At 42.7% G+C, this 26,830-nt stretch overlaps 2 protein-coding genes and 5 non-coding genes across 7 annotated transcripts; 6 read left to right on the top strand and 1 right to left on the bottom strand.

Annotated features, from left to right (window-relative positions):
- Nucleotides 1–3,103: 3,103 nt before the first annotated feature.
- Nucleotides 3,104–3,175, top strand: Trnaa-ugc (transfer RNA alanine (anticodon UGC)). Its single transcript has one exon. It is a non-coding gene; the product is annotated as a tRNA-Ala (tRNA).
- Nucleotides 3,176–3,757: 582 nt separating this feature from the next.
- Nucleotides 3,758–5,358, top strand: LOC108026075 (MICOS complex subunit Mic19). Its single transcript, XM_017096777.3, has 2 exons — nt 3,758–4,196; nt 4,932–5,358. Exons 1-2 carry the CDS (start codon nt 3,949–3,951, stop codon nt 5,269–5,271), a joined length of 588 nt encoding a protein of 195 aa, XP_016952266.1. The 5' UTR covers nt 3,758–3,948; the 3' UTR covers nt 5,272–5,358.
- A 16,055-nt stretch (nt 5,359–21,413) lies between these two features.
- Nucleotides 21,414–21,485, top strand: Trnaa-ugc (transfer RNA alanine (anticodon UGC)). The gene has a single exon. It is a non-coding gene; the product is annotated as a tRNA-Ala (tRNA).
- Nucleotides 21,486–22,111: 626 nt separating this feature from the next.
- Trnaa-cgc (transfer RNA alanine (anticodon CGC)) lies at nt 22,112–22,183 on the top strand. Its single transcript has one exon. It is a non-coding gene; the product is annotated as a tRNA-Ala (tRNA).
- Nucleotides 22,184–22,806: 623 nt separating this feature from the next.
- Trnaa-cgc (transfer RNA alanine (anticodon CGC)) lies at nt 22,807–22,878 on the top strand. Its single transcript has one exon. It is a non-coding gene; the product is annotated as a tRNA-Ala (tRNA).
- Nucleotides 22,879–23,510: 632 nt separating this feature from the next.
- Nucleotides 23,511–23,582, top strand: Trnaa-cgc (transfer RNA alanine (anticodon CGC)). The gene has a single exon. It is a non-coding gene; the product is annotated as a tRNA-Ala (tRNA).
- Nucleotides 23,583–25,124: 1,542 nt separating this feature from the next.
- On the bottom strand, nt 25,125–26,111 carry LOC108026057 (metaxin-2). Its single transcript, XM_017096755.3, has one exon. It carries the CDS (start codon nt 26,030–26,032, stop codon nt 25,181–25,183), a length of 852 nt encoding a protein of 283 aa, XP_016952244.1. The 5' UTR covers nt 26,033–26,111; the 3' UTR covers nt 25,125–25,180.
- Nucleotides 26,112–26,830: the final 719 nt, after the last annotated feature.

The raw sequence follows: 26,830 nt of genomic DNA, 5'->3' as shown, positions 1-26,830 counted from the left end.
CCCCACTGCGCGTTACGTGACAGGAGTATGTGAAACTTTTCAACTTGAACGAAAATTTATATGCTGAAAAATATAGCGAGCGCAGCCAGCGCACACCGACCAACCGACCACCGCACAAAAAAAATGAGAGGAATGCGAAAACCATAAAAGAGTTTGCCACACATAAAATACCCAGCACTGCGATTTCTTTATTTTTTACGATCTGTCATAAAACCGTAGAATGGCTTCATTTGATTTTGAAATAGATGCGATATTGCTGCACAAAACTATCAAACAGACAGCACCAAATGGCAATGGTACCGAACTGCACTGGAATTGAAGAAAATGAGAGTACTTCAATTTATTTCTTGAGGCCCTATAAAGTTTGATCGCAAAATGCAGTAAATGCATAAGGTATTGATTATTTTATATAGCCCCTCCCTTGGTAATTATAGAAGAAAGTAAAATTTGTATGCTAAAATACAGGCAAGGAAGGGAACATCTTAAGTTTTCTATTGAATAGATTAGTTTATCCATTTGTTTTATGCTAACATCCCAAATGTAATGCCAGAAGATGGCATAGAATCCCAAGATAACATAAGTTGGTTTTGGCGGGAAATTAGTTTTATATTTTTTATTTTATGCAAACCTTTGCCAAATAATGAAATAAGATATCATCCCAAAAGTTATGATTGTAGGTGCTATAGATCCCAAGATCACATGAGTTGGTAATGACTGAAAATAAGTTTTGTCACATATTTTATGCCAATCCATTTTAAATATTAAAATGTGATAGCATACCAAAAATTCTGACTGTGGGTGCTATAGATCCCAAGATCACAAGAGTTGTCCTTTGCCAAATACGCCCCTGCAGTCCAAGAGGTATCAAATAAAAAAGAAAGGGGCAAAAATGTGCGAAAAATTCGCAGAGCATGACTTGGCTGAAAAGTGGGCGGGGCGAATGGGAGAGGAGGAGGCGGTCGCCCACCCCGCGAGTGCGAGTGAGTGTGATGAAGTAAGAGGTTCGCAAGTGGGGAGGCGACATTTTGTGCGGTTTCGCGTGCCACTGGGAAGTTGAACGTGCTCGGCTAATGCTGATGCGGATGCTCCGGCTGCAGCTTCTCCTCCAGCCACGGGCTCTGCTCCTTTCTCTGCTCCTCCAGCACATCTGGCACTGCCAAGGCCAGGGGGCTGTGGGCTGCGGGCTGCGGGCTGTGGGCGTGGCACATCCACTCGCATGCCGCCGCTGAAGATGAAAAACTGCTGCGGATTGGTGGTAAAACTTTTTGACGCTTGATTTTCATGCTGATTGTAATCCCTGTGTACGAGCATTCTGCAGCCTGATCATGGTCCGCGCCAAATATGTCGGTGGGCGTGGCAATTAAACGCCCGCCTGCAGTTGGCCAACAACTGGACGGCAGTTGATGGGCCTGGCCCTGGACCCCGGGGAACATTGGTTTCGGGGCCGCTGGGGTACACGCACTCTGGACTTTCGAAAACCGAAATCTGCCACTGGGACCAAATGAACTTTCCAGCTCATTGCAACAGTGTTGCCAACTGCGGATTACGCCCCCAAAAAAGGCAGCCAAGTCGGGGATTAAAAATATCTGAAAGTGCTAGGGATTACTTTTAAGTAGCCCAGATTTCGGACACGGGATTATTATTGTATTTTATGGCTGTGATTGGTGCACAAAAGGGCTGGACAGCGAAAATGGCATACCAATCGACTATATATGTAATTTTTATAAAGTAGATCAATTTAAGAGTATTTACAGGCACTTTGGGGGTAGCTTTTTCATTGGTGAAAAGACAAAAATAATCTTTATATAGTTCAATAAAATACGGAGTGATGTTCTTTAAAGTCATGACAAATTATAAAAATATTTTTATACAAAAGTGGGCTGATAATACCAACTTGGCTGAAGATTTTCGTATTTATTAGAGGCCTAGGAAATGATATACGTTATGTAAGGCCTGGTACTATCCATAAAATAGCCATGTTGGAAGTCCTGGGCCCCGAAAACAATGCGAATGCTCCGCTGGATTTTCCGCAGCAGCTAACGAAGGGCTCCGGTTGCTGCTCTCTGCCCAGGGCGCTGATTTTGCCGAGTTTAGTAGACATATCCATTCGGACATGGCATTTCTCCCCCGGCCGGGGATGTGCGTATTTAACATTTTTGATGTGGAGCCTCGGCCGGCGAAAAGGGCAGGCCGAACTAATTTATTTCCATTAGTCGGCGACGTCGGCCACGTGAAATATTTCCGCTAATTGGCATTTGGCAGGCCGCACAGCAAGATCCCCGGATCCGGGACCCTGGAGCCTGGCCCCCACGCGGCATTCTGTAATTAATCATTTTCTGATTTGGCATCGGGACCTGCACGGCGGCTCCGGCATTTTTCCGGCCATTTGGCGTCGCCGGCTCCGCATTTTACGCGCCGTTAAAGTTTAATCGAAAAAGTATTTTTGTGGCCAATGAAAATTCCAATAACGAAATGCCAGCCACAACAAACTTCTTGACTTTTTTATGCCCCGCAGCCGCAGAAGTTTGTGCGACCCCACCTGAACCTGCACCTGTAGCCAGGTGGCTTTTGCTTTCGCTCTGGCTTTGGCTTTGGCTTTGGCTTGATTAGTTCGGGAGGATGAGACCCGGTGGCGGCTGCCGGATCCGGACACTGATGCAGTCGGACGGAGATGGAGTGGGGGCCGGAGATGGATCCGGAGGACGCCTGCATTTGACGGACATCGTGGCCCATCGTCAAATTGTCTGGCTGAACTTTCGCAATGTGTTGCGATGCGGCCATTCGCAGGAAACAGGAAAACTTTTCCCTCTAATGCGCAATTAGGCAAAAATTCCGGGGGAAACCGTGGATGGGCGCTGGGTGGCGGTATTTTGTGGATCATCACCTCAACGACGGGCCCTTCGCAGGACCCTCGGTCAAAATGCTTAAAAATTGACAGCTGCAGAGGTGAGAAGGGATCAAAAGAGCACTGGCACCTTAACTCACCAGTGTTGGAATTATTTTTAAGCTTGCATTTAGTGTTGGAAAAGGATAATTTTACTGTCATTTTTGTTGTTTAGTTATTTGTGGATTATTGAACTGAAAAGGAGTCGATCTGTTTCAAGGGGACGTAGCTCAGTGGTAGAGCGCTCGCTTTGCATGTGAGAGGCCCCGGGTTCAATCCCCGGCGTCTCCATAATCTTTACAAATTTTTTTTTAATACTCTTTTTAAGTGCTGGCTTCATCTGCAAGAGGGGTTTGCTTAGAGTTTTCGAGATTCACTTTTTTTTTATTATTTGAAGTTGTCTTTTTCTTGAAACCTGGTCTGGGAATCTGGTCGGTATGGGAAAAAGATTTGCTAGTTTTCTGCAGCCTGATTTTAAAAGGTTTTTTTAGGGGAACATAGCTTAGAGGCAGACCGATTGCTTTGCATGTGAGAGGTGCCGGGTTCAATTCCCGGTGTTTCCACAACCTACATACTGTTTTTTTTTTATTTTGTAACATTTATTTGATTAAATTTTGTACACCTATGTGGATCCTGTTCGCAGTCTTTCTCACTCGCACTCCCCTTAGCTGAGTAATGGGTATCTGACAGTCGAGGTCTTCTACTATTCTCTTTAAATTTTCATTGTTGTAATTCAGTTGAAAAAAAAACTTTAAACTGTGTGTTTTTTTAATAATGATCGTATGAAATAGTTAAATGACTCTACACAACTAGTTTATAATAAAATAGTTCATTAAAATGTTGCCTTACACAGCAGTACTTGGCCACAAATTTCAACAAAACAAACGGAGAACACTTTCACTTGCCCAGTTAGTTCAGCAACTCCAAATCCCTAGCCATGAAAATTGTATCTGTTTGACAAAATAAAAAACCCCACAACAGCACAGTTCACAGGTTAACCCAGTCGCAGCCACAAAATACACACGGAGCAAATCTAGCCGGGATAATCCGAGCACACTCTCGAAATGGGCGCCCAGTTGGCCGGCGAGACGCGTGCCGAGGGGGGCGGGGCCAAGGCCGAGGGGGCGGAGGGCGTGGCTGAACCCCTCCCACCACAGCAGCCAAAGGAGTCCGCGGCTAAGCAGGCGGATGAGTCGAAAAAGTCGGACCAGGAGGAGCAGCGGGACCAAGACCAGGAGCACCCTCAACCGCAGCTCGTCTCCATGGAACACCGATCGAGATCAGGAAGCATCACCTCTGACATCCAGCGAATGTGAGTCAGAAATCCATAATGCTCAAAGGGTAAATATCCTTCAAACATTGGAAAGTACTTTCTCTTGGGGTTTATTGACTACCCATAAAACAGGTATGTTATACGAAACATTTTTCAGGTGTAAAATATTTGGTATACTTAAAAAACAGTACATCGATTGTTTTTTATGTTGTGACTAAACATTTTTTTTTGTAGAAAATATGAGTAATATTTGGTGTTTAAAAACCCCTTTTCTTTTTCTACTTTCGTTAAATATTTTTGAATTTTATTTAACTTGAAATCCTTTTTCAAACAGCTTAATAAATGCTTATATATACGAAGTATTTATTTAAATATTTTTTTCTTAGTATTTATTAAAATATTTTTCTCTTAGAAGACTACTTTTAAGCCAACTGACAACAGTTGTGCAAATCGACTTAGGGCAAAATAATAACCCAAACTTACCTTTAAATGCATCTACATTTTGGCAGTCTTTTAAATGTGTGCACATTAGCTGCCCTGCCAGCACTAAAAATGCATTAAAAATTAAGTTTACAATTTAAATTGGCACTAGGCTTAAATGGGGAAATATCCGACAATCTTTTCTTTAAAATGTGCATAATATTCCCCTGCTAACCACGAAAACCTAATAGCTCACTGATTAATAAACGTAATTGGAACCTGCACTGTAGTGCACTATTCAGTTTCCCCCTAATGAGCGACATTTAATAGCCCTGCCCCTTTGTGTGTTTCCAGGCCGACGGAGGCCATCTACGCGGAGTTCGAGCGGCTGGTGCAGCGCGTGGAGGGCTCCCTGAAGGAGGTGGCGGAGCCGCCCTGCTCGGACGTGGCCGCCCGGCTGCAGAGCTGCCTGCAGGCGCACCGCCAGCGCTCCTGCCACTGCTTCCCGGCCATGGAGCAGTACCGCCACTGCGTGCTGCGCGCCACCCAGAGCCGCGTGGACGACCTGGCGGACAGGGACCCGCCCAAGATCCCGGTGATGCCGCCCCAGCCGATGCCACGCCCCGCCGTGCCGCCGCCCGGCGGCCAGCGCTCCAACCGCCGCTGGTGGAAGTTCTGGACCTGGTTCCGCTAGCCAGGGAGAGGCACCGCTCGATCCCCCAGTTGCTGTCCAAGGAACCTTGCATCGCCAGCACAATAAAGAAAGGGCTTTATTAATTAAGGGCGTAGACTGGAATCCATGTTGCTGCTCTCCTCGGCTGCAGCAGGTGCAGCCACAAGGACGGCCACAGTGGCTGCTCGGAAATTCGATAGGGCAGCTATTAGTCCGGGCTCTGGGAAAATTGCAAATTTTCATTTTTGCCAGAGCGCTGGGGAAAGTATCTTAGAAGTTGTAACTTAAATCCCAGGCGGGCGGGTTCTTTTGGGGGGAAAGCAGGCACAAAGAATGCTCTGAAAGGTATTTTAAAGGGGCATTTCAAGCAGAAAGATGGCTTAATCTCATCGATAGTTATGCAATGAAGGGTTTTGTGGAACCTATGCTGTGGGTAAGAAATACAAATGTATCTGTTTGTTTGTTATATAATAGGAAGAAAGCCATATATAATAGGTAGTGATTGATTAAGACTGCCAAAAAATAGAATTATTTGAGTGTTTATAGCAATGACTACTTAATTTACTGCCAACTCACTCATCAAGGTGCCTTAAAATAGCAAATATAACTCGATTAAAATGCAAAATGAGCCGCTGGCCTATCAAAAATGTGATAACCAATTCGATTCGCTTGTAAATTGGAGCCCCGTTCGGCGAAAACAATAAAAATGGTAATCGGTTTCGGATATTCGCAGTTGAAAACCCAAATTGAAATGCAATTTAAGCCCGGAGAGAAAGTCAGTTTCGCATTTCGAAATGCAACATCCGCCGCAAACTGCACTCGTGTAATTCTATGCTTTCAATTTGTGCCAAGTCAGTGACTGCTTTATGTCCGTCATAGCCGGCTGTCACTGTGGCGGACAGCTGGGAGGTGGTTCGCTTATGAAATGCAGATGCCCGGCTCCGGTTGCACATTAGCCCGAGGGCTTGGAGTGGCCCCCCTCGTCGAGCTACCCCAGTGTATCTGTCCATTCATTCATTTAAATGTCTATATCATGTGGCCAAAAGGGGCGGAGGAGGAGGAGCAGGCGGTGGTCGAGGTCCGGAGGCAGCCGAGAATGCAGAATTGCAATTTGCAATAAAAGTAAATCTGCTATGGCGCCGAGCTCCGGTTCCAGCTGGCTGGCTGCCGGGCTGGCTCCTTACATTGTTATCCCCCGCCACCCAAACAACCTATTCCTACCCCCCAGCCCATGCCGAAAACCATCTGCCGCCATATGTGGCCGTCTCCGTGTGCGGTTGGTTTCAGGTTGAGAGCCTTTCGGGCAAGGTAAGCAAACATTAGAATTTATTAAATCCAGCTCATGCAGAGCAGCCCCGCCCGAGCGCAGAAAAAAGGGGAGAAAAATTATAGCATATAAAACTCACCTTGCCACGGCTTCAGCAGCACATTCAACTTTTGGGCTCGGCCAGAAGCACACACACAGCCAGAGCACCGAACTCGGAGCCAGAACTCAGATATGGCGGACACCAGATTCGCCTGTATTATCTCCACTCACACGCCCCCACAGCCTCGTACATATTTGCCCTTACATAATCCAACTTTGCTTTTAGCATTTGGCAAAACAAACAAAACGCCGGGCCCCAAAAAGGAGTTCGCCTCCATTTACACTGACCAAAAGCCAGCCAGGGGATCCCCCTGTATTTTAATGTCTTTTTATATCACCTTGGAAACCCTTTTATAACTCTATTTGCTTAGATCAATTGGTTTAGCACATTTATGTTTAGGTAATATTTAATATAAAATAATAATAATAATAAGAACTTTTTATACTGCCAGAAACATCAGTTTATTTAAAAATTGCATCTGTTATATATATATTATCTTAGAAACCCTTTTAGAACTCAATTGGTTATAAAAATAATAAATTGGTAATATTAAATATAAAACAATATGAAAGAAAAAATAATCTCTCAAGCTATAAGTTCCTTTAAGAAAACATTTTCATGCTGCCAGGAACATCAATTTATTTCACAAATTGCATATGTAAGGCTCCTTTTCTTACTGTGCACTGTAAAGGGTTTAAGGGAAAATGCCATAAAAATACTTGCAAGAAATATCGCAAATTGCATTTCTTGTAACACCAAAAATCATAGGAGCTAAAACATCTAACAATATGACTAATCCCCAAAGTAGCTGACTAGGTCAGGCCTTACTTTCACTTTCTTCTACAAACCTATTACAATTTCAAATAAAAGAAAGTACTAATGATTTGCATATGCTGCAGTTTCGAACAAAAGTTCAGGTATCAAAAAGTTGAAACAAAACAAATAAATGTTCTCATGTGGGGATTGCGTTGAGTAGTTTGTGAAAAGGCTTAACAAACATTTTTATTACACGCGCTTAGGCACTAAACGATGGCCTTAAAAAAGGAGTGAAAAAACAAAGAAAAATCTGTATTTTTTACGAAATTGTGAGGTTATTTGTTTAAGCAGGAAGCAGGGTGAAATGCAAAAGAAATGCAAACTGTCGTATTTGAGTTATTCGTGGGATTTGCCGGGTAAGTTGTTACTTCCCCAGGAAGCAGGCGATTTATTATCGCAACTTAATCTCACAAAAACACGTCAAACCTGAAAATCCTGCAGCTCGGCGGCCAGCCCCGCCCCCTTTTCGCCGTGCGCCCATAAAAAGTGCGAGGGCCTGGGAGCGGGGTGTGGGTGTGGCATACATGGGGTCGCTCGCCGGCGGCTTCATAAAAAACCAACTACATGGAGTGCGCATAGCAACAAAAACATGCAGGCAAATCACAGTGTACAGCGCACGCCACCCCCTCCGCCCCTTTTTTGGGAACCCCTTCGAAAGCCCCACCACTGGCAATTTCCATTTGGTTGCCCTTCTGCGGGAGTCTACACAGAAAAAAATGTATCTGCGGAACAGCATCTGAAAATATTTATTTAACATCAACTTGGCTTTTCATGTGAATAAATTATGATTATTTGGAATGTAGTTTTTTTAATGCTAGCTTAAGTTTCAATCCGAAAAATAACATTTTTCTTATTTTTACAGATATACAAGTTTTCAATTACATATCATAATCAAAAAAATTTTAAGTACTCTAAGAGGGCATGATTTGAAAATACATTTCATTAATTTTTTGTCAATTAGTTATTTATAAATATACATTCTTTTTAGTAAAATATATTTAGGTGAATTGAATTTGAATTATCAAATATAAAGATAGAATATTAATATTATTTAGTTGGAAATTAGAATTGAAATATTTTTAAAGCCTTAAGATAGACAATTTCCTCCATTTCCTTGTCAATTATTTATTTATTTAAAATTGTTTTCTTAGTATACTTTTAAAGCAAATAATTATTATCATATAATATAAATACTTATCATTATTTAATGGAAAATCATTATTAATTCATTATTAAAGCCTTTATATTGGTCATGTTTTTAAATGTATATAATGTGGTGTAAATTATGTAAGTGCTCAGATTTTTTGTAAGTATATAATTAAATGTAATTTGATCTATTGTCATAATTTTTTGATGAATACAAATTTTTTATAATACAGTTTTATTCTAGTAAGTATTATCATATTCTATAAATAGTTACTTTTCATTGTAAAATTTATATTAGAACAAATTTTGTATAAAAATAAATAATATTAGTATTATTATACAAGTATATTATAAAAATAGTTATTATTACATTTTTATTATTTTAGAGCTCTTACATAGGTTATGTTTTTACATGTAGATAATCTTGGGAAAACTATGCACATGCTAGGATTTTTTTAAATATTTAAAAGCGCCTTAAGAGGTCCTCCAAGTCACTTAGCTCCCTGCGTACAAATTTCGTGCTGTGCAATTCGCTTAGCCGTGTGTTTTCCGTTTGGCTTTTTTGGTAACAGTTTTGCCCACTGCTTTTTTCTATTTTCCTCGTTGTGCCATAAAGATTATTATGAAAGTATTTTGCTAAGCTTTCTGAGTTGAGATGAGATGTGTCGGGTGGGTTTTGGGCTGGGCTCGGGCGGAGTTGGGGGTGGCTAGGGCTAGGGTCTGTGGCGCCATCTCTGCTGCGCGCGCTATCTGGCGGAGCATCCGTCTCTGCCATGCCATTTGGCTGGCACTCTCGAGGCCTTAAGTGTGCATGCATTATGCCATGTGCAGGACGAGGACCCGGCCAGGACCCCTGCGAGGGTAATATGCATGCATGGATAATTTATCGGGACACTGGCAGCACGGCTTTAAATTTGATTTAAGCCCCGGCCACGCCGATTGCCATGTCCCCTGCCATGTCCCCGTCCACTCCGGTGCCGTTTTAGTTGTGCCGACCGACTGACAGCAGCTCACATGCAATTAAATGGCCTGACCGCAGAGCAAATCAGGCGCAAATCTCAACTGCACTTTGCACCGAAAAACCGGCAACTGTCAATGGTCAATGGTCAATGGTCAATGAGTCCAGGGACGCAGGCCGCATAGATTCCAAGAGGGGGCTTTGCCGCCTGCCCATATTAAATGAATTTAATAATAGATCTGGCCAAACTGCAGCATTTTTGTTCATACTTTTCGTTTGCTGGCAACCAGAGCAAATTAAGGTTACTAAAATAGAAGGTATGCCTTCTTTGTGTGGGAAAAAATTTGGCATTTCTGAGGCTGTCATGAAATCATACAGCAAATTTGTAAATATTTTCATGGCCAAACCATAAATACTTCATAAAAACATATAATGAAATTGTGAACTTTCAATGCAAAAGCATTTACTCGGGGAAAACAATGATATGCAAACCCTTGCATCGGCTGCGGTTAAGGTGAAATATAATGACAAAAAAGCACTGCTGGGTCGGGGGGCCATGAATCATATGGCGATAAAGCCCGCAAAACCCCGGAACCCTCATCAGCAACGCAAGCACCCCCCACTCAACCCCGATTTCAGCGGCCTTAATCCGCTGTCAGGGGAACGAGGATTTCCGTGTAGCACAGTGTAGCGGAGTGTAACAGCCTGGCTTGTTGCCCACGCCCATGCCCCAGACCTTACGGCATTTTTGATATGCTTGTAGTTTCGGTGTTTTTAGGGGGGATCTGGGATCTGGAATCTGGGAAAAGGGATATGGAAATGGGTCGGATGAAGCCGTCTTGGCGGGCATATGGAAATCGGCTGGAGCAGAGCCGGCCAAAGTTGTTTGTTTTTATGTTGTCTTCGGCCGCGTTGCATAAGTGCATTTGTCTGTTATCCCGACGAGCTCTTGCCTCGCCCCCTGCCGCAGTTCTCCCCCAGCAGTTTTCCCAGCACTAACCCTACCCTTTTCCATTTTCTCACACTAGTCCGGGCACTTGTTTTCAACGGAATCAATTTAGCGTAAGAAGTTTCAGCTCCGAGCTTGAAGTTGTTGTCATGTGCAGGCCAGAGTGGCAGGGGGCGGAGGTCAGGGGTTGCGGAGGTCAGGAGCGGTGGCTGTGGGGGGGAGGGACTAGGGGGGGCTGGGGCCAAAACTGCGGTGTGTGTGTGGTGCAATTATGCCAACGACAGCTGCCTGGCAGCCTCGTCGTCGCTCTATTAATCAAAAGTTATACAAAAAGCCAGCGAACTTCGCCACACGACTTGCCCCCCGCTTCCCGCCTTGCCGCTCCTCCTGGCTGAGCACCATCGCCCTATTCCCAGCTCGATTTTGCCAGCTCTTGCTCCTGGCGCCGGCTTCACTTCCTCATCCTCCTCTCCTTGTTGTTTGCAATTTAACTTTGCTGTGAGCGAAGGCTCTTCATGAGTTGGCCCGAGCTTATGTGCGCAAACACATAGATGCACTTGAAAAAATTATTGTTTTATTCCATTAAAATGTAATTATCATTAAAGTTACAATATAGATCTGTATTTTCACTCTGCAATCAATATGAATACTATTCTAATCAGGAATATTGCGTGGGAGTGAATGCATTTGCATATCTTGATTCAAAATTTACATTAAAACTTGCATTATAATTATTATTTTCACAATGTACCTTTGCTTATTGTGGTTCTATTTCTTTAAAAAAAAGGTTTTAATTTTAAAAGTCCTTTTTCATGTTAGGTGATTTTACAAAGAGTTTCTTTAAAATCACAACCTTGTGTTGCAAACATCACTTTTTCTCCCCAATAAAATATGACATAATAAAAGAAATATTTTATCAACTTTAAATAAAGTGGTATAGACTAACTATAAAATTAATATATTTTCTTGAAAGTTACTTGTGCTTTATTGATTTCATGTTATAAATATTTTCTATTACCTTTAATCCGCAGCTTTAAAATTCTTCGAGTGCCGGATATCAGTGTGTCTGCGTGGCTTGGTGAGTAAAAACAAGATATAATATTTTATGAAAGCTTTGGCAACCACTGCCCCTCCGCCCGCGCAGCTGCCTGGCAATGGACGGGGACTCATTGGCCATAAATAAATAAGGCAGCCAAACACAATCAAAAACCAATGAAGCAGACCAGCAGCCACAAATGACAGAAGGAGCTGCGCGCCGAGTTCCTGGAGCCCAGGACCAGGACCAGGACCGAGCATCCCATCAGCCCATCACCGTCGTCCTCGTCCTCGTCGTCGTGTCAGCTTTTTGTCCTTGTCCTTGGGCTGCCAGCTCGAGTAGTTGTCCATGATTTAATGCCCTAATCTTTTCCGTTTTTTTTTGCTTTCGATTCCCCCTTGCTTTGCCGAAAATTGTTCATTCCTCCCCGGATCCGTTGTAAATTTCTTATGGGCCCGTGGGTCACTTGGCCATGTATATTGTTGGAAAGATCAAGGATCTGCGCACTTATCCCAAGATAACCACACAATATTTTGAGTTAAACTTCATCTGCAAGTCCCCACTCACTTTGAGTGACATTTTGCTAAAGGATTTTCTAGATGTTTTGAAGATATGTGAAAAATAACTCAGACCATATTTAAATAAATGGTTTCTGATGATCAAGCCCCAGTATATCTTTCAGATTTCTATTTCCTGATGAATCTCAGAAAGTGCAGCTCGCCTTCCTTGATATCCTTGAAGTAGTCCTTCAGGAGGAGGATTCGTGTCAATAGCGAAATTCTTTCCGTTATCCTAAATAATCCCTGTGAATATTATATATGCTCACCCACTCATCCTGCATGATTCAATTATTTTCTCCCGAAGGGAAGGTCTGGAGACTCCTCGCGACTGTATTATTCCCGTTTCAACAAAGTTTTCAGCTTAATTTAATTTGCTGCAGCATTCTAACTCGATTTCGCGCGTTTATCGTTAGGCGACAACTTTTTAATTGCCAGGCGGCGAAAAAGGACACACACACACGCTATATCTGTTCTATTTTGTTGGCAAGTGTAAAAGCCTTGAGGGGTGAGAGAGGGTCCTATATGGGGAAAAGTTGGTGAATATAAATATTTAAACCTTTTAAAATAGTTTGCGAAAATAAGTATTTGTTGGGCTCATGTGATTAATTTTATGTAGAGTTTGTTATATGTGTTTGAGAAAGGTGTTTAAAAGTATGCAATCGATGGAATTCAAAATATATTGTAGCATACTTAGACACCGCCATACTTTTGCGTGCCTTTCTGTACAGAAAACGAAAGCTGAATCGAGGTAAAATGCCATTAACTTAAGTTCCTCACATTTTTGTAATTGCTAAGCCAAAATTAGGTATAAGCAGATTATTTTCTCAAGTTGAACTACCGAAATCGTGGTCATCCGAAAAGCTCACTTTGGCCCTGGCTGTGGATCTGGATCTACTTTAATTTCGGCGCTTCGTGATGTGCTTTTCATTTGCCCTAAACGTTTGCGCCATTTGACTTAATGAAGCTTAAAGACAATAAAACGCTTAAGCACACAACTTAGCCACGCCCCCTGCCGCCTGCCGCCCCTCCACACACACAGCGACAAAACATTGTGTCAACGTCAAACGTCTTTTTCTTGCAACTTTCTGCGCTCGCGTCATAATTTCTATGAATTTTATACACTTTGATAAGCATTCCATTGGCATGCGAGGCACGTTCGTGCTGCCACCCCCTGGAAAAGCCCCTAAACACCCGCCTCCGCCCCCCGAGGCATTAGCCCCTCCCGCCAGCTGTTTGTTTTGCGAACTTTTGTCGCCGTCCATGTAAATCAGGCCAAGCGACAATTAAACGCGCCAAGCACGACAATACTTAGAGCTAATGGCCACGGACCTGAACCTCGGACAATCAAAAAAATAGGGAAAGGGGCCTGTGCTATTAAGGGGAGGCGCGGTGACCACACAAAAAGAAATATAATCTGAATCTGAAGCTGTTTAAACAAGACGAAAAATAGTTCAAGTGGTAACTTACTTTATATTATATTTATATTTAATTTAATAATTTTCAATACCTTTATTAAAAATTATTTATGGCCACAGAATTTTCGAAGATTTAAGTCACCAGTGACTGTGCCTAAAAGTAGGCAACAAAAATTTTGAATATTAAAGTCAGCATATTTTTAGCCTCCTCTTTAATTGATTTGAAACAAGAGTATTTCTTGTTTTAGAAATATTAAAAAAATCGGATTAAAAGCCATTCCCAATCAAAGATCACCTCAATTTTTCTCGCCGTGCAGGCCAAGCCTTTGGCACTTCCGCTCCCATTTCCGCTCGTTGGCCGAAAAGTGTAAACAATTAAATTTTAATTAGAATTCGCATCGCTTGACATGCGACATGGAAATGGACGAAGCCAGGAAAATGTCAGTTGCCAGTTGCCCGGAAAAGGGGGCGGGGCCGTGGTGCCACCCTGTGAAAGTGTCCCCAGCCGGGGCAACCTCGTCCACCACCCACTTAACCCACTCGCCCAAACCGCACTTCCGATCTGCGCCACACCGACACACCGACACACAGACATTTCATTTCCGTTCTCGTCTGCTGGTTAATTTATTGGGCACCTCCAGACCTTCGGAGCCCCCGAAAGGGCCTCCAAGTACCCGGCTCCCAGTGCCGAGCACTGGATATCCCCCGTCCTCCGACGGGCGACCGCCTGCTGCGGCCGAGGTGCTCGAAAAGTGCTTGTAAATTAAACGGCTGACAGTTAATAGAAAACCGAAAGCCTCTCATTTGGCACATTTGCGGCCGGCGCCTTATACACACAGTCCGCACTGTATATACACTGCGCAGTCGGTGCGGTTTGATGGATTGCCGGCTTAGTTTTAGCCAGTTAACTGCCGCACTCGACAATTTATGCCCCCAATTCCGGAAGGTGTCGGGGCCCGTAAAATACGAGGTGGCAAACCGGATGGCGGGTCGATGCGGGGCATCTCAAATTTTAATGCCCAAATTGCGGCTAATGAAAACGTCTAAAAGTGCTCGGATGATTTGTTGATTTCCTTCGCCGGCCTAACAAGGCCGTAAAGATTACGGGTCAACAAAGAGCAAATAATACACGCGGCAAATAAACGTAATACGGGGTCAATAAAGGCCGTCCATTATTTGTTTCCCGTTAGCCTTTGGCAGTGGGGTGACCCTGATTTGCGCGGTTAAATTAGGGTGGCACCTAGTCCGTTTAATCTGTGCATTTGGGGTAATAATTTCGAATTTTAGGCTAAGGTTCCTCTGACATGTTATACCGTTTATTACTCATACGCAGTGTTGACCTTAGATTTTTCATTTTAGAAATTTTTTTTTAATATATATTTTTTAAGGAGGATTGAAAAATGTTTTCATAAATTATATATTTTATTTGCTTTTATAAACCGTTTAAGTGCATGTAAGTGCATGTGATATAAAACTGACTTCAAGATTTATTTTCCTAGTTCAAACTGCTGAGAAGTCTGATTTATGAACTTAATTTTAAGCCATTTGAAATGATTTATTTACTTTTATATTTTTCTTTATTTTATGCCGTACCTGTCAGTAGGCATTTATCGTTTACAACCAATACTAGCTGATTTAATTCATATTTTTGTTACCCGCTGAGACTTATTGGCATTTTTATTGTGTTAACTCTGTGCTGCCTGCAATTTCAGATCGGATCTGGAGAGTTCCGGTGCTAAACCGAATAAACCCGGTGGACTGCTGTGCTGTCCCGGCTAATTTCGCAGTGCCCGCGGATCCGGAAGACAGGGGAAATCGCAGCCACGTCGCAACAGCGGCTTAATCCGAACTGTCGCCGGAGCTGGCAGGCTGACGGGTCCGGAGAATATAAACCGGAGTTCGGAGTCCGGAGTCCGGAGTCCTCCGTAGTCCGGAGTTGACCCAGTTTACGCCGGAGTTATGGCGCTGAACGGAACTTGCAGCACATTTCCTGCTTTCGTGTGAAGGATGACAGGGGGAGGGGTGACGGGGGATGGGGCATCCAAAGTCCCAAGTCCCTAATCCGTAAACCCTGAAACCCTCCCCGGGAACCCATCGATGTTTATGGGAGGCCACTAAATTTCGATAACAATAAAATATGATTTTTGCCTGGCGGGGAAATCAAAGAGCGGGTGCGCATACATAAGGGGAAAACACGAAAAGAAATTAAGGAACTGGCCGGAACCCGGAAAAAGGACACCAAGTCACTGTGAATCGGGATGGCGTAAAACAAACAACAACAAATATGTCTGTATAAAGGGAAAATAAACTGAGGTTCGAGGCGGCTTTTCCCGCGCCGCAAATGTCAAATGCCCTGCCTTGCGCCAAAAACCAAGGAACGCCGTTCGATTATCTTAGAGTGAAAGTGAAAAATGGGAGTTTTCCCGGGGCCTGGCAGCCTGTTGCCCACAGCCAATGTACCCAAACCGATCGGCGGGGCCCAGAGCCAACAAAGCGCAGAGTAAATATTACAAAAATGTATTACACAAGGCTTTTTTGGGTAGGCGCGGGCGTGGCGGCGAATGGAGAAAAGGAAAAATGGCAGACGTGACAAAAATGCTTAAGTGAAAAGTTACGAGCGAGCGGCGGAAATCGCTTTTCCCCCAGCATCTTCTGTTTCCCTTTTCTTTACTTTATTTTGCTTGTTTTCCAAGACCCCTCCCCAGTCACTCTTCCCCCCGGAAAACTTGTTTCGCGCACTTCGTCTTCCCTTCTCCAGCTCTCCAGCTTTTCGGCAGCGTTACGTTTTTGTTTTGCTCTCGCAGCTGCTTAATATTTTCTTGTTTACGCTTTCTTCGGCAGCCGTGGAGCCAGTGCACCGCGAGAAAATCCTGCTCGATTGTGACTAATTCTATGATTATTAGATTATTAATGTCTGTCATAAATAAAAATTCATATTTTTTTGACATTTGGTTTTTCATATTTATATTTTCTTGCAGCTTTTAAATCTATGCTATATATAAAAAATGATTGCTCTCTATTAGGTATTAAATATTTTGTGTTTGAACAAGAAGTTCACAACCTAGAGCTTATAAATATTCAATTAAAAATGTAGTAGTTCGCATTCAAAATTATTTTTAAAATAATAAAGCAATTAGTTTTCCTCAAAGTTGCCTCTAAACATTTTAAAGAATCAAATCACTTACTCCCCAAAAAACCAAAAATATTTTAAAAATTGTTTAATGATAATATATCATAATCACCCTTAATTCGTACGTTGTTTCCATAAGCCATTCTAGAACTTAAATTCTAATGTTATTAACTATTAAAACTAATAGAATTATCATTATATTAAATGCTTTGTTTAAAACACAGATAGTTTGTAACCAATGCAAACTCTTTATGATAACCTCTATTTCTAGGGAAATCAAATTCCCAGCTTAGTTAGCTCTGTAATATTTCAAATCAGTTGGTAAATATAATTGGTTATTAAATTACTAGGTGTTTTGTACATCTGAACTGTACTGTTTGATCTTAAAAGTGTTCACCCCAAAACAATTGTTCCTAAATCTGTGCAGACTTAAGCACAACCTGTGATGCTTGATTGCATTATCTTTTAACGATTTGATATAAATAAGTTTTCTCCTCGTGTGGTTTAAGGGCCTGGTGGTGCTGCTGGTGGCGCCCCGCTGTTCATCACCCCGGCGGGTGGTGCGGGTGGTGCTGGTGGGCTGCTCCTGCTCCTGCTCCTGGCTGCTGTCAAACTTTTCACGCACGCCCGCTGACGGCGAGCGATTTCCCGGGCCGCACGGGTTGAGGACGCGCGCTCCAAATCGATTTCCGCTTCATTACGCCACCGCTTATGCGGCGCCCGCCCAGGAGCGGATCGCGGGTGGCGAGGGCGATGGTGGTGGTGGTGGTGGTGGCGGCCCTGGGAGCACTCCCAATCGTATCAATCATCTTTCAGAAACACTCAGGCCCCGCCAGCCCGAGAAGACAGCGAGTAAGATGTGAGTTGCCTCGAAAGTATTCGAACTCATATGTCAGAGACAAGACCCGCAAATTGTTTGTTTGCTTTTGCATGCCAGTCTGCCATCCATCCACTCGGAGAGAGGCCCCCGAGCCGCCTGCCATTTCAGGCCGCTTTCATGTCATTTTTCAAGTTTACACAAAATATTTCAAGTGTTTGATGTCTTTTGCACCCGAAGCGCATCAATTTCCTGCCGAAAAACACTTCACTCCCCAGCTCTTCCGGCTCCCCAGATCCCCGATTCGGATTCAGATCCAGATGCAGAGGCTGATTCGCAACTAATGTTATTTTTTTGCTGGTCGGGCTGCCTGCCTGCCGCACAAGCAACTCAATTAAAATGTAAGGCAGCCGCAAGAGGCAGCGTAAAAAACATATAAATATGGCGTATACGCCGCGTAAATCCATAATTGCATTTGTTTGTTATCGCCGACGCCACGTGACCGGGTGGCTGAGCTGGTGGGGGTGGTTGCGGTAGCCTGGGGTGGTTGCCCGGGCGGTCACAAGGTGGATCCAATAACAACAAAGCCAGTGCACAGGCCCCATGTATCCGTGCTTTCGCCACGTACCGATAAACGTTTTCCCCCGCTAAATTGCCTCACAAAAAAATCAAAACATTATTAATCTCATCACATAAAAAAGTATATCACGCGATTGAGTTACAAATCACTAGAGTGTTCAAATCGTAGATCATTTTAATGGACAACTTTGTAAGCAGGTATGTTTGTGGGAAAAAATATTTAAAGTGTTATCTGATAATTTGGATTTTTAAATAAAGAGTTTTAAAAAATGAATTTAATAGAAACTATTTAAATATACATAAATATACATAAACAATGAAAAAAAATTGGTTAAGAAAATATCAAATAATCAAATCCCATTGTGCGTTACAACTCCTATTGATCAATCCCTTAGTTCATAATATGATAAAAATCATAATAATAATTTATGTAACTTTCTGATAATATTAGTAATACCAAAAAGAAACATTTTTATTATCATTATTTCTTTTATTTAAACTAATGAACTGATACCGTCAATTATTTTATTCCTTCGCATGCGAGAGGTCCTGGCTTCGATTCCCGGTTTCTCCATAACCTGTATACTGTAATGTTTTATTTTAGTTTGTGTTACACATTAAGTCCTACAAAATTGTAAATTTCTCGCTTTTACTCACAATTTGACTTATTATAAATGCAAGTTTGACAAAAACCTTTTTTATCTTTACATTTTAGAAATTTTACAAATGGCCTAAAGTGCCGAATATTCTGGAGGTTTCTTGGAGAAATTGCTTTTCAGCAGAACCTTCCGGGCCAGGATGTTTTTATATGCATTTCGTTGCATTTCCACTTCAATTTGAACGTGCAATGTATTTTTAAGCACTCAACAGGGCGGTCCAGAGCCTGATGGAGGGGGGTTTTGTGGGGCCGCGCTGCCCCCATTACCGGCCCCCTCCAGCACCCCCTTTCGGTGGCAACAATTGCCAAGTGCAGCCAGCAATGATGATCATCAGCAGCGGCAGCAACATCATGATGATTGCCACTTGAGCGAGTTTTTCCGCTGAGTTTTCTCTGCTCGCTTTTCCTCCTCTTTTTTTTAACCCACTGAGAGCGCCCACAGTTTTTACCGCCCCCCGCCCAGCATGTGTGGGTGGTCAATTATTTGTTGCTACTTTATAAACTGCCACCGCTTTTGTTGTAGCTTTAGGAGCCTTTCCCCCAACTGCTGCATAAATTTGCGACCCAGTTCTGTTTTTTTGAAGCCAAAAACCAAAGGTGTAACCCGAACTCTGCGGCTCGAAACGAATATGAAAATTGGAAAATCGGCAAATCGGGAAATCACACCCTTAGAAGGCGCCAAGAAGCGAGACGCAAACTTTTCATATAAATTACAGGCAATAATATTTATTTAAGGCTCGCCGGCGCAACGGTGTCGGGGAATTCCCGCCTTTTGTTGTCGCTGCAAGAAAGCAAAGGGCACACAAGCACCTGCTTACAGAACGCCAGCCGATCCGAGCATTTTCGGTAATTTGAAAGTAATTCGTTTAAGGAAATTTACGTGATTTGCTTAACAACCGAGAAAGTCCTGGCTGCTTGAGTGAGTGGAGTCGCAGCGCCGGGATATTGAGTTGTTCAATGACACGCCATATTTCCCGGGGCGGGTTAATATGTGCGCCGTTTGCGTGCCACAGAATTATTGCCTAATCACTGCTCAGGGCCCTACTTCTGGCCGGGATGAGCAGAGATTGGACGGCCAGGGGATGGAGATGGCGATAAGGATGGACTTGGCCCGGCTGCTGCGACATCGGCGAAAGCGGCGAAAGTAGCCGCAAGTAAAAGTTTTCTCCCTCAGCCAATTTGGAGCCAAAAGAAAATTTGTAGGCTATAGAAAGTTTTGGCCCTTAACCCCCGCTTCTGACCGAGCTTCGGCGAGGAACTTTTCCATATATAAATGGTGGACACAGGGAGAAAATCGAATTAAATTGAATTTTTTAAAGCTAATTTTAAATATTTTTTTTTAATTGGTTGTATTTTTCATTGCTTTGATTTTTAAATGATAAGGTGTCGTTAATTTTAATTAATGTTTAGAGGCTGGAAATTTATAAATAGTGTGACCAAAGAGTATATAGACTATGGTCTATGGTATTTGGTGTCCTTTGGTGTGACCAAGGTTAATCAATTTAGAGAAATCAGTGGCTCATTTTATTTTGAAGCCTTTTTATAGTGCTATAATTGCAAAAAAGTAATTTATATTTAAATATTTATTTAAAATGTTTTAATGGAGTGTGGTATTAAATGTTTTTCATTTGGGAACCCTTCTATTTTGTGTTCCAGAAGGATTCTTTTCAGCTAGAAGGCTCTTTTATAGTCAGAATGCTTCTTTTTAGCCTTCATGACTTTAAGCTTTACAGTATAGATTCCTAGATCAATGGTTTTTCATAGCAAACTGAATAGGCTTCCTATTCTGGCGGTGCATATCTGTGTGGGTACATCTTAATGTATACCTACAGTGTTTTTGTCCCGTTTAGTCTATCTGTTGTTTAGTGGCCCTGCGGCAGTCGGACGGGGGGCGTGGGCGTGGCCGTGGCCGAGGGCGTTTTGGGCGTGGCATGTGAAAAAGTTTTCGCCGAACGCCCGACTACCAAAATAAACAGCCAACAATGGCAAGTGGCAGCGGTTAAGCTGACAGAATGCTGAATGCGGGATGGACCAGGAGAAGGGATCTGCAGGATAAGGCGCTGAAAACTCGGGGCCGGCGGCAGGCAGTCGGAAAAGTCGGCGAAAGTCGGGATAGTCGCTCAGCGGTAAGAGCACAAAATGAAAACAAATTGTGTTTTATATACTTTCCATTAGGGTAACTCGGGCGAGCGGAAGATGCACGCTGAAGGTCGTTCCTTCGGCGACGATGATGATGATGGGGACTCCTTGGCCGGATGATGGATAATCAGGCGACTCAGCTCCGAATAAAGTGATAAAGCACAACGTGACGAAGAAGTTCAGGTCGGATGACTCGCAGCCCCCAGCACTGTGGTCATTTTGGCCCAAAAACGATTGTCTTCCAGATTTCATTGAGTTACTCGACTACAAATTGACTGAGTTCCATCCAAGATAAACATCGAGTGAGTGATGTCCGGTGATTAGGGTGGAATCACCAAGAACTTATGATTAAGGTTTCTTGAACTAGGGTTATAATAAGTTAGGAAGTGTAATGCCATAAAGAGTCCTCTTAGGAATTTTTCGTAGTACCCTAAAAAAGTTATACTATAAACCAAGCCAAAAAGTTGTATTTTACAAATAAATTAATCGATAATGTACTTAAAAAAAAGTGAGAGGAGTTTTTAGTTTGGTTCATGATTAATTAAAAGACATTTTAATGTAATTTTAATGATTAATTTGGAAGCAAATCAGGTGGGGACGTAGCTCAGTGGTAGAGCGCTCGCTTTGCATGTGAGAGGCCCCGGGTTCTATCCCCGGCGTCTCCATAGCCTACAAAAGATTTTTTTTCAAATCTTTTTATTACATTGTTTTTCAGTGCCCGGCTCGTCTGCGAGAGGGGGAGTGGTGTTTGTTGAGTTAAAACTAAATTTGATATTTTTTATTTTTTCATTAATAATTTTAAGTTGTCTGGTTTAAGCTCTTCAATTCGATAGGATCGTACAGTTTGGAAGTTATGTTTTCAACTCGTTCGGTTTGACGCTCGCTATGTCTGAAAGAATTTTGAAGACCTTTTGTTTACAGTGTTGGAAAGCACGTTTCATACAATTTTGGATTTTAATGGAGCGTGTTTTCAAGAATTGTAGCCAGATAGAGCAGTCGCTTAGCTAAAAAATTTGTTTTTCGCCTGACACGGTTTTTCGCTTAAAAATCTTTTGCCTCCTGTGTTGTAAAGCTCCATTAGCTCCGGTCGATTTTCATAGTATTTTAAACTAAACTGATCTAAAATGTCCAATTATTTAACATATATCAAGAATATATTGAGTGTTTGCTTCGCCTGCAAGGGGTCTTTTTCTCAGATATTTATCTTGGCCAGTGTTGAAAAGCTCCTTTATTTATATAAGGGCTTTTAAACTTTCTAAACTAAATTTTCAATAATTGAAAAGTTTTTTAAGGGGACGTAGCTCAGTGGTAGAGCGCTCGCTTCGCATGTGAGAGGTCCCGGGATCAATCCCCGGCGTCTCCATAACCTAAAACAGATTTTCTTCAAATCTTTTTATTACATAATTTTTAAGTGCCCGGCTCGTCTGAGAGGGGGAGTGGTGTTTGTTGAGTTAAAACTAAATTTGATATTTTTTATTTTTTCATTAATGATTTTAAGTTGTCTGTCTTAAACTCTTCATTTCGATAGGATCGTATAGTTTGGAAGTTATGTTTTCAACTCGTTCGGTTTGACGCTCGCTATGTCTGAAAGAATTTTGAAGACCTTTTGTTTACAGTGTTGGAAAGCACGTTTCATACAATTTTGGATTTTAATGGAGCGTGTATTCAAGAATTGTAGCCAGATAGAGCAGTCGCTTAGCTAAAAAATTTGTTTTTCGCCTGACACGGTTTTTCGCTTAAAAATCTTTTGCCTCCTGTGTTGTAAAGCTCCATTAGCTCCGGTCGATTTTCATAGTATTTTAAACTAAACTGATCTAAAATGTCCAATTATTTAACATATATCAAGAATATATTGAGTGTTTGCTTCGCCTGCAAGGGGTCTTTTTCTCAGATATTTATCTTGGCCAGTGTTGAAAAGCTCCTTTATTTATATAAGGGCTTTTAAACTTTCTAAACTAAATTTTCAATAACTGAAAAGTTTTTTAAGGGGACGTAGCTCAGTGGTAGAGCGCTCGCTTCGCATGTGAGAGGTCCCGGGATCAATCCCCGGCGTCTCCATAACCTAAAACAGATTTTCTTCAAATCTTTTTATTACATAATTTTTAAGTGCCCGGCTCGTCTGAGAGGGGGAGTGGTGTTTGTTGAGTTAAAACTAAATTTGATATTTTTTATTTTTTCATTAATAATTTTAAGTTGTCTGGTTTAAGCTCTTCAATTCGATAGGATCGTACAGTTTGGAAGTTATGTTTTCAACTCGTTCGGTTTGACGCTCGCTATGTCTGAAAGAATTTTGAAGACATTTTGTTTACAGTGTTAAAAAGCTTATTTCATAAAATTTTTCATTTAATTTAGCATTTTTTCTAGAATTGTAACTAGTTAGAGCTTCGGTTGTAAAACCGCTGAAAAAACGTATTTGTTCTTCGCCTGACACAGTTTTTCATTTAAAACACCTTTTGCTTTCTGTGTTGTAAAGCTCCTTTAGCTCCGGTCAATTTGTATTTTTGTGTGTATTTCCTAGTATTTTTCTAAAAGTGTCAATTATTTAAAATATGTATATCAAGGTTAAATTGAGTGCTTGCTGCGCCAGCAAGGGGTCTTTTTCTATTGTCCGGTGTTGGAAAGCTCCTTTATTTGTATAAGGGCTTTTAAACTTACTAAACTAAATTTTCAATAATTGAAAGGGTTTTTAAGGGGACGTAGCTCAGTGGTAGAGCGCTCGCTTCGCATGTGAGAGATCCCGGGTTCAATCCCCGGCGTCTCCAGAGTGGAGGATCTTTTTGTTTGCCTAGTATATTTTGAAAAGCATACCAATTCAGTTAAACTTAATCTTTAGCCCCCCAAAAAATGTGTAATAAAGTCTTGAGTGCCCCTGATTTGTGTACGCCTCTATATACATAGATGGCTGGCCAAAATTGAAATATTAAGCCAAACAAATCAGGCTGGCATTCGACACGCGCAACGTTTATCAGTTTTGCTTTTTATGCTTTTTTTTGGCAACGGAGTGTGCAGCGCGCACACACACACGCACCAAACCGGAAGTCGGGGCGGAAGCGGAAACAGACGAAAGGGCTGAAAATGGCCGGCGGCAACGATGATGATGATGCCGTCTGATGTTGCTCATTCCGATGGGAGGACGAAAACGAGTTGGCAAAACGACGAGGACGAGGTGGAAGGAGTGGCAGCAGCTCACGCGCTCATTGACGTTGAGCAACGCTTATTGGCGTACTTAATCCTTTTGGCAAATTCCAATAAATTACCAGGACCGGAGACAGACAGCGGCATCAAGGCCAGCGGCACGGCATCGGCCAAAGCATTATCCTCTGGGAGTCGTAGCAAGGGCAAAGCACAAAAAAGAAGCACAACGGAAAAAATCATCAATAGGCCATGATGAGTTTCTGATTGCAAAGCAGAAAAAGGGGCGGCAGCCGGGGAAATGGAAAAGGACGTGGGAAACTGGCAAACTGGGCTGACAGCGGACCCCGTCGATGTCGATGATGGCTCCCTGATTGTCCGAACGATGCGGCCATGTCACACGGGTTAGCCGGGAACCCGGCAGTCCGGGAGTCCCGAAGTCCCTTCTCCCGGAGACTTCGCATTGAGATTGGTGACTTTGGGACAGTCATAAAATCGAACTGACATTTTATGTTTGTCCGGGTGCCTACCTTGAAGTCGAGGGCGAACTTAAATTGAATGCCAGCCCGCGCCGAATATACTGCCTGCTACACTCGGAAAAAGATTTACAAACCAAAAATTGGCACAAACTGTTTTGAAATCCTAAAAAAAATATAAACTTAAATTGTTTTAGATTTTAATTGATTTATTTTACGAGAAAATAAATCAAACACTTAGATAGTTTTGAGGAACAATTTTGTAAAGCTCCTTAAACTTTTTTTTTTATTAAAACAAAATGACTTCCAAATGTCTTCAAATAATAATATTTACAATAATTAAATTTAATTTAATTGGTATTGCAAAATCTTTTAGCTTAAATAGTAGAAGCTATGGCATTACAAAACTAAACCATAGCATATAAAGTAATTTTAATTTTAAAGCAAAATAAATAGGCTTATAAAAAAGGAGTTATTTACTTATAATTTGCTTCCTTTTAAATTTTTGTCTCGCAGTGACCCTCCTGTCTGTTGCTGTATTTTATGGGATTGTGCGCTGGCTTATCTCTGGCTCGACTTGCTCCGCCACTCCCCGGCAGAGCCACTCGCTCGGCTCGTCCGCCGTTTTTATTGTAAATGCTTTGCATATTTTTGATTGGCTTCCCGACCCCTGGCCAAATAAAAAAACAATAAGAATCCTTTGTTCCTGTCTTCCTTTAATTTTATTTGCCCCACTCCAGCTCCCACTCGAGTTAGGCCAGCTCCTCCGGCTCCTCGCCGCTCAGGAGTTTGCCTCCAAACAAGCTTCCGTCTATGCGCCGGCAGTGGGCCAACAGGCGGGGATAGGTGGCCAGGACCTCGGCCAGCTCCATGTTGGGCAACTTGGTGGTCAGGATGGCGGCCACATGGCCGAAGACCAGGGCGTCCAGGGCACAGGGCCGCGCTCCACAGAGGTAGCCCTCCTCCGGCTGCTGCTCCTCCAGCTGGCCGATCAGCGTGCCGACGCAGACGCCCACCTCGTGGAGCACCTGGTCGTTGTCCATGTCCTGCCACTGGTAGACCTTCAGGATGCGCAGCGCCTCCTTCTGCTTGGCCATGCGGCGGAGCACACTCAAGGGCCACGGATGAGCCGCTCCACTGCGCGGTGCCGTGTACCGTTGGTAGTTGACCGCGTCCACGAAGCTCATGTGGATCTCGGCCAGCGTGAAGACGTTTTCCACATAGTTGACCAGGCAACGGACATCGTCGCGCCGATCCTCGGACATCCAGCTGCCCAGCGAGTGGCCCGCCTGCATGGCCTCCACCTGGGCCACGATGGGCTCGAACTCCGCGAAGGTCTTGACGGGGCCCAAGCGGAGGACCGGCAGGTGGGTCAGCCGGCCGCCCGGCGACATGAACTCCGCATTGTCGCTGATCCGGTCCAGGAACGGCAAGCCGCACATCCGCAGGTAGGTCTTCACCGCCAGGCAGCTGGAGTGCTCCGGCAGCAGCAGTTGACTCGCCTCCGGCGGCTGGTGCAGGTGGGCGTCCGCCGGCCACGCCTCCTCCGCCTTGCCCTCCGGCGACTGCGTCAGGGCAGCGGTCAGGTTTTGCTCCAAGTTCATCGTTACAGTGCCGGAAATTTTGACTAACTACTTGTTGTTGGGGCCAGCCAATTCTGTTTGATGATATTGTTGACTGTTGTGGCAGTGGCGACCCTGAAAATATATTTTACATTAAACTACTAGATATATTGTAAAATATTTTACATCACTTCAACCTAAATAAACCATAAATTAAAACGCATAAATGTTAAAAATGAAAACTTATATCTAAAGAAAAGCGTTCTTCTCCCATTTTTCTGTATCCATATTATTTTTTTTGTCAGAAACTGTTTCTTTGAAATTGGTTTTCATATTAAACTTAGAAAAAAATCAAAACATACGATTCACGACGTCTTCGTTGGGAGTTGAACCCAGGTTCATAAAATTTTCAAAATTTTAAATTGAAAACGAGGCTTACCTTGAAGTATGCAATAATATATTTTAAGTTAGGAAGGAAATAGGATTCAGGAAGTAAATTTATTTTCTTACAAAATACGTTTTGATGACCCTCAAATCATTTTTACAAAATTAAATAAATTCATAAAAAATTCAATTTTGACTAACAAATTCGTTCAAAAATATTAAAGGTGTTTGTAATTTAAAAAGCTAACACGTGTAACCGAAAAAACAACAAAACATAAATCCATAAAGGTGTAGTTGTGTTAAAAAAATAATTTTGTAAACTGTTAGAACCTTTTCCACGAAATCCTAGAACAGGATGGCATTTTTGGAAAATCTATTAACTTGATGAGTCGGACCTAGCAGCATAATACACAAATGAGTTCGAAGAAATAATGATCTTTCTTTCACAAATATTTT

This window comes from Drosophila biarmipes, chromosome X (assembly GCF_025231255.1).
Source record: "Drosophila biarmipes strain raj3 chromosome X, RU_DBia_V1.1, whole genome shotgun sequence".
In the NCBI taxonomy this organism is placed as follows: domain Eukaryota; kingdom Metazoa; phylum Arthropoda; class Insecta; order Diptera; family Drosophilidae; genus Drosophila; species Drosophila biarmipes.
This window is presented reverse-complemented; position numbering and strand designations above follow the sequence as displayed.